Below are 7,434 nucleotides of genomic sequence, written 5' to 3' on the forward strand. Positions count from 1 at the left end.
TCAGTGCTGTGGCAGTCGGTGCAGCTGCTGGAGCAGAGGAGACAATACTGTGCTGCTGTTGATAGGCTGCTGCTGCTGCTGCAGCTGCGCGAACTCTACGTTATCCCTGCTGCTGCAGCAGCAGCAACAGCAACAACAGAAGCAACAGCAGAAACAACAGCAGCAACGACAGCAACAGCAATAACAGCAGCAACAGCAACCGCAGCAGCAGCAAAGAAAGACGAAGAAGCAGCAGCAGCAAAGAAAGAAGAAGCAGCAGCAGCAGCTAAGAAAGAAGCTGCAGCAGCAACAGAAACAAAGCTGACAATAAAACAAAAGCGAGAAGAAGGCGGGAAGCACTTGGAGGAAACCCAACAGCAGCAGCAGCAGCAGCAACAACAACAACAACAACAACAGCAACAGCAGCAGCAACAGCAGCAGCGGTATGGGGTGTTTAGACACCGCGTGGGTAAGTGGTACAACCGACTGACTGTGCTGCTGCTGCAGCATCTGCAGCAGCAGCAGCGAGCAGTAGTTGAAGCAGTCAGATGCCTCCGCGAGGGGGAGGCTGTATTTATATCAGAGAGACAAGAAGTAGCAAGGAGACTAATTAAAGCTGCGGTGTCTATACACCGCAAACGCCTAGCAGCAAACTGGGAGCAGCTGCAGCAGCAAGCGCTACAGCAGCAGCAGCAGCAGCAGCAGCAGCAGGAGCAGGAGATACTCAGTGACACAGACAGCAGCAACTCGGATGCAGAATGCAGCACAGCACGAAGGAGGCGTAAACGAGTTGCTGCGAGCAGCAGCAGCACCAACGACAGCACCAGCTCATCTGGCAGCAGCAGCGATAGTGACTGCAGCAGCGACAGCAACAGCAGCAGCAGCAGCAGCAGCAGCAGCAGCAGCAGCAGCAGCACACGCACGAAGCGTGGTACCCCTGTGCGGTCTCCTCCACGAAAGCGTCGGAGAGCTGTACGTACAGCTGGAGGCAAAAAGAGCAGCAGCAGCAGCAGCAGCAAGAGCAGCAGGTCCTATCAACAGACACAGCAGCAGCAGCAACAGCAGCAGCAGCTTGGGGTTTTAGATTTGCTGCCAGCGGATGTGCATGAGGTGGTGTTGGACGCATATGAGGCTCAGCAGCAGCTGCAGCAGCAGCTACCAGTGTGCGTTGTGACGGCTCGCCCTCTTGTTGCTGCTGCAGCAGCAGGCCGCAGCAGCATTTTTATTGGCTGGGATTCGCAGCTGCTGCGAGTTGAGCAGCTAGCGCTGCAGCACTACCAGATGCAGGGGCAATGGAGGGGGGTGCATGATGAAGGTGCAGCAATCAGGAGTCTCTTTCTAATCCTTGCTGCAGCGCAGCAGCAGCAGCAGCAGCAGCAGCTCATGCTGCTGCAGCAGCTCCAGCACCACCAGCCCACCGGGATACTTCCCCAAGTTATCCAGATGCATGCACGTAAGGCCGCCACGGTGCAGCAGCAGCAGCAGCAGCAGCAGCAGCAGCAGGAGCAGGAAGAGACAGGGGAGGCCCGAGCAGCAGCAAATCAATGCCTTGCGGTAGCATTCCTCCCATCAGCAGACCCATCAGAGCAGCAGATGCTGCTGCCGGAGCAGCAGCAGCAGCAGCAGCAGTTGCTGCAGCAACTGCAGCGCAGCAGCCGCAGCGAAGTGCGCGCCCTCTTCAAGCAAGCTGTTGCTGAGGTGTATGGACAGCAAATAAGAGGAGTCACCTGGGACTGTGGGGCCCTGCAAAGGGGCGAATATTCAACAGCTGCTCAGCAGCAGCAGCAGCAGCAGCAGCAGCAGCAGCAGCAGCGGCGGCAGCTGAGCAGTCCGCTTGATGAAGAAGGGGGTGAGGAGACAGGAGACGAGATGGAAGAGGGTTTTCAAGCAGCCGAGAGCTTGTTGATGCAGCAACAGCAGCAGCAGCAGCTGCTGCTGCAACAGCAGCAGCAGCAGGGGCGAGCAGCAGAGTGCGCCGAGTTCTACAGCAGCATAGCAGCAGCAATTGGGGGCCCCGCGCTTTCTTTTTTGTTTTGTTTGCTGGCTGAAGATTACAGAGGCTGGTCCAATGGTCTCCCAGACCTCCTCTTGTGGAGACCCAAGCAGCAGCAGCGGCAGCAGCAGCAGCAGCAGCAGCAGCAGGAGGAACCGCCGCTGGAGGGAATGCAGCAAGGGGACCAGCAGCAGCAGCAGCAACAACAACAACAACAGCAAAAAAGAGAAGAGGAGAAGGAGCCGCCACAGACGGCGTTGGTGGAGGAACTGCAACACAGCAAGCGGCAGCAGCAGCAGCAGCAGCAGCAGCAGCAGCAGCAGCAGCAAGAGTGGGAGGTGATGCTTGTAGAAGTGAAGGGCCCCCGCGATCATCTTTCAAATAAACAAAGGTGAGGGTTTGTTGTCTTGGTTTAATTTTTTATCTGTCTCCTTTTAAATCTGCAGCAGCCTCGTCAGCTTCTGAGGCCTAATATCACTTCCCGCAGCAGCAGCAGCAGCAACTGCTGCTGCTGCTGCTGCTGTTGCTGCTGGTGCTGGAGCCTTTGCTGTTGCTGTGGTGCTGCGTAGCTGCTGCTGCAGCAGCTTCGAGGAGACAGCCTATATATATGTCTCCTTTGCTGTCTCCTTTTTCGTGCTGCAGGTGTTGGCTGCTGCGGCTGCTGGCAGCAGGCGTGAAGACAGAAGTATGCAAAATAGCAGAGCCTGAAACCACTGAACGCATGCAGCAGCAGCAGCAGCAGCAGCAGCAAAAGCAGCAGCAGGAAGAGCAGCAGCAGGAAACAGAAGGGGAGGAGAAGGCCTCCGCTGATGCTGCAGCAGCAGCAAAGAGGAAGCAGCGGGGCCGAGGTGCTGCAGCAGCAGCAGCAGCAGCAAAAAAGCAGCAACAGAGACGACCCTCTAAACGAGGTGTACGTACACCGCATATGAGAAGACTTGCAGAAGAACCCGATGCTGCAGCAGTCTCTTGTATTCACTCCACCAAACCCTAAACCCTAAACCCTAAACCCTAGAGGAGAAGGGAAACAAGCTAGAGCCTCAGGAGAGGCCCTAGGGTTTAGGGTTTAGGGTTTAGGGTTTGGGGTTTAGCTTCTAGTTCTGATGTCTCTGTAGGGTCCACTGTGGCCCTATCTAAACCCTAAACCCTAAACCCTGAGTGTTAGGCAGGCAAACTGTGAAGCGCTTTGCCTAATTAGTGTTAGGGTCTAGGGTTTAGGGTTTAGGGTTTAGCGAAGAAGAAGAGGGAAACCCTTTATCTTCTACTGTTTATTTAAATCTGATTGGGGTGTACATGCAACTAAATTGGGGTGTATACGCACATAGTGCATGAGGCCTTATACTACTAAACCCTAAAACCCTAAACCCTAAACCCTCACCAAACCCTAAACCCTCAACATCATAACGCCAGGCGAAACCCTAAACCCTTCACTAAACCCTAAACCCTCGACAAGGGTAATAAACACTCATGCAAGACTCTAAACCCTAAACCCTAAACCCTCGCCATAGCCTAAGGAGAAGTTTTTAATAGACTCTTAGCAAACCCTAAACCCTCGCTAAACCCTAACTACGTTTCGCGGTTTAGGGTTTTAGGAGAGAGACAGAAGCAGAGGGTTTATATTATCTATCTCCTCTCTCCTTGCTCTGTCTCTCTTTAATTGAATTAATAAATATATAAATAAAATAAAAGTAAACAAACAACTAAAAGAAGAAAGTCTGCTCGAAGTACAGAGTGTCTCCGCCCCACAGGGGGCCCTATGGATTCCTTGCTGCAGCAGACAGTCTTCTGCTGCTGCTGCTGCTGCTGCTGCTGCTGCTGTTGCTGCTGTTGCTAATATAAATAAATTAATATTAATTGCATTTTGCTGAATCTTCACTATCTATACACCTCAAACTAACAAACGCATGCAAACACAAACCAGTGGGCCCCGGGGTACGCTGGCTTGGGCCCTTCTTGCTGCTGTTGTTGTTGCTGCTGCTGCTGCTGCTGCTGCTGTTTGATTCTTCGTTTCTTCCTTTAGTCTCTTCTTTACTTTATTCTACTCTTAGTAGAAAACCCTAAACCCTAAACCCTTAACCCTAAACGCTGCTGCCTTCTGCCCGACTCCGCCAACGCGGAGTCTCCTGCAGCAGCAACAGCAGCAGCAGCAGCAGCAACTGCAGCAGCAGCAGCAGCAACAACAATAGCAATAGATCCAGCAGCAGCAGCAATAGCAGCAGCCAGAAACCGCGGGAGCAACTGCATCCAGTAGCAGCAGCAGCTGCAGCAGCAACCGCATCGAGCGGCAGCAGCAGCAGCAGCAGCAACAGCAGCAGCAGCAGATAAAGACTTGCTGAAGTGTGTATAGAGGAAATGAAGGCCCGCGGGGGTTCGCTAAAGGCGCGGAGAGGAGACAAAGGAGACAGCAAAGGAGACAGTTGGGCAGCAACAAAGCGCAGCAGCAGCAGCAGCAGCAGCAGCAGCAGCAGCAAATCAGCAGCAGCAAATGGGGTGTCTCTAAATGCGTCTTTAAAGGCTGCTGCTGCTGCTAAAGACAAAAAACGAACCCCTCTGCTCCCGCCTAAAAAGAAAAGAGAAACGGAGACAGCCGAAGCAGAGCCAGGTACACCCTAACAAAATAAATAAATAAATAAATAAATAAATAAATAAATAAATAAATAAATAAATAAATAAATAAATAGGCAGGAGGCCTTGCCTCCTTCCGTCATCATCGTTCTATCAGACCTCCATTAATAATTTATCCTTCAGGGTTTAGGGTTTAGGGTTTAGGGTTTAGGGTTTAGTGTTTAGGGTTTAGGGTTTAGGGTTTAAGGGTTTAGGGTTTAGGGTTTAGTGTTTAGGGTTTAGGGTTTAGGGTTTAGGGTTTAGGGTTTGTGTTCAGGAGAGGATTCTGAGGCTTCTTCATCTGGTGAAGATTTGCTGGGGTCTGGCGATGAAAGTGCAGCAGAGGAGACAGCAGCAGATCTCCAGGTGAGGAGACACGTAGCAGCAGAAGCATATTTATTTATTTATTTATTTATTTATTTATTTGTTTATTTGCTTTATTGTTTATTTGCTCTTTATCTCTTTTTATCTCCTTTTGTCTCATTTTATGTTTGTGTTTATTAAATTATATCTGCGTGTTGCTGACGATATTTATTTGCCGATTTGTTTAACTGTCTCCTCTGTGTTTATCTGTCTCCTTTGTCTTTATCTGTCTCCTTTGTGTTTATCTGTCTCCTTTGTCTTTAACTGTCTCCTTTGTGTTTATCTGTCTCCTTTTATTTTTATTGTGTTTGTATGCGTTTGATTTATGTTTATATATTTTTATTCTTTTGTGGTTGTCTATCTGTCTCCTTTTCTTTTGTTTATATTTATCTGTCTCCTTTTGTCTGTCTCCTTCTCTCTTTTTTATTTATCTGCTTTATTGTCTTTGTTTTTTGTTTTTGTTTGCCTTTATATTATTTAGGTCTTTTCAGAGACAGAAGGAGACAGCGAAGAAGAAGAAGAAGAAAATGCATTTCCTAGCGATAGTTCGAGCGAGGAAGAGGAGACAGATACACCCAAAACCCCACAAAGTAAACCTGCACACGGAGACGACCCCACAACACGATCCCACAACACGATCCCACAGCACGATCCCATAACACGATCCCACTCCACGATCCCACTCCACGGTCCCACTGCACGATCCCACAACGCGACCCCACAACAGAATACGATCCCACGACACGATCCCACAACAGAATACGATCCCATAACACGATCCCACAACAGAATACGATCCCATAACACGATCCCAAAAGACGATCCCATAACACGATGCCAGCAGCTGATCCAGGAGACGATCCCAACGGACTACCCCGCAATACTCTTTTTGCGTTTGTTTGCTGCGGTGCAGATGCTGGAGACGATGCCTCCGAGTCTGAAGAAGAAGGTACCCTTACCACTTAAGGGTTTAGGGTTTAGGGTTTAGGGTTTAGGGTTTAGGCATAAGGTTGCGACTCTGTGAGCACTTTGTTTTCTGCTATGTCCGAAGCAATCTATCTCCATTTTGCTCCTACAACATCCCATTCTCTTCCTTCTGCTGCTGTTGCTGTTGCTGCTGTTGCTGCTGCTGCTGCTGCTGCTGCTGCTGTTTAGCTGAGGTTCATGTGTCTGGGGGCGCTGGGGTTCGGCAGCTGCCGTTAGTTGATTTGCAAGTAGTGAAGGCCCGGATGGAGGAGACAGTCGGTTTGCTAACGAAGAGTAGGAAGGAGACAGTTAAGAAAGGAGACAAAGAAGACGAGAGAAAGAGCAGCAAGAAGAGCAGCAGAAGCAGACATGAGCTGCTGCAGCTGCTTAGAGATGATATCGTACATTATTATCAATATTCACCCGAGTTAGCAGAGTACTTCTTACAGGCAAGCAAACAAACAAATGCATTAAAAAATAAACAAAACAAAGACAAACAAAGACGGAGACGCCTCTTGCTGTCTCCTTTCTCCTTCGGAGGAGACAACTACACACCATACGCGCCAGAGGCTGTTTGCTGCTGCTCTTCACGTGCTGCTGCTGCTGTTGCTGTTGCTGCTGCTGCTGCTGCTGCTGCAGTTGTTTAGCCCTGCGCAAGCCCTAGCCTTCTTTGAAGCAAATGAACAGAGACGGCCCCTGACCCTGAGAACAAATACACTCAAAATTCGCAGGTTTGCTGCTGCTGCTGCTGCTGCTGCTGCTGCTGCGGTGTCTATACCTCTGAGCTGCAGTTTCGTCCGTTGGTGTTTATCGTTTAAATAATAAACTGTTTATAGCTGACTATTAAAACTGTTTTTGCTGTCTTTCTCTCTATCTGTCTAGTTGTTAATAAACCTATCTGTATGCCTATCTCTGCATATTAATAATATATTTGTTTCTGTATGTATTTATTTATATATATCTCTCTATATATATATCTGTCTATATATATATATATATATATATACATCTATATACAGAGACAGCTGTGGATAGAGGGTAATGAGTGTTGATTGAAGTATATGCTGCTGCATGCGTCTTAGGCGGGAGTTAGCAGCAGCATTAATTGCTAGAGGTTGCAACGTAGATCCTCTAGGAGACTGGACAGCTGTAGGCTTAAAAGTTTATGATAGCTCTGTCCCTGTAGGAGCTACACCTGAATACCTCGCTGGGCTGTATATACTGCAAGCTGCATCTTCGCTCATTCCTGTCATTGCTTTAGCCCCGCAAGAAGGTGCTTATACACTTTATAAACCCTAAACCCTAAACCCTAAACCCTTAACTCTTGAAACAATCCATACATACACACACACTCACGCATGAACATGCTTGCGCTGCCAGTGGTGCTGACTAAGCCTTTTACTTCTGCTCTCTGTCTCTCTCTCTCTGTCTGTCTCTCTCTCTTTCTGTCTGTCTCTCTCTCTCTGTCTCTCTCTCTGTCTGTCGCTCTCTCTCTGTCTGTCTCTCTCTCTCTTTCTGTCTCTCTCTCTTTC

The 7,434-nt window shown here is 49.2% G+C and overlaps 2 protein-coding genes across 2 annotated transcripts in view; both read left to right on the top strand.

Annotated features, from left to right (window-relative positions):
- The window catches only part of EAH_00038460 (hypothetical protein, conserved), a gene marked incomplete at both ends in the record, with an annotated part of 6,318 nt that extends 3,234 nt beyond the window's left edge, over positions 1 to 3,084 (top strand). Inside the window, 3 exons of the mRNA XM_013395460.1 lie at positions 1 to 2,363; positions 2,615 to 2,882; positions 3,061 to 3,084. The exon at positions 1 to 2,363 is cut by the window's left edge and continues 3,234 nt beyond it. Of these exons, the coding sequence (XP_013250914.1) occupies positions 1 to 2,363; positions 2,615 to 2,882; positions 3,061 to 3,084 (2,655 nt within the window). The remainder of the gene's footprint in view (positions 2,364 to 2,614; positions 2,883 to 3,060) is intronic.
- A 1,237-nt stretch (positions 3,085 to 4,321) lies between these two features.
- On the top strand, positions 4,322 to 5,902 carry EAH_00038470 (hypothetical protein; the record flags this gene model as incomplete). Its single annotated transcript, XM_013395461.1, has 4 exons — positions 4,322 to 4,571; positions 4,851 to 4,939; positions 5,418 to 5,526; positions 5,850 to 5,902. The coding sequence occupies 4 exons, from the start codon at positions 4,322 to 4,324 to the stop codon at positions 5,900 to 5,902; spliced, it is 501 nt and encodes a 166-aa protein (XP_013250915.1).
- Positions 5,903 to 7,434: the final 1,532 nt, after the last annotated feature.

The sequence above is a fragment of the Eimeria acervulina genome, genomic scaffold (assembly GCF_000499425.1).
Source record: "Eimeria acervulina Houghton genomic scaffold, Eah_scaff436, whole genome shotgun sequence".
Lineage (NCBI taxonomy): Eukaryota > Apicomplexa > Conoidasida > Eucoccidiorida > Eimeriidae > Eimeria > Eimeria acervulina.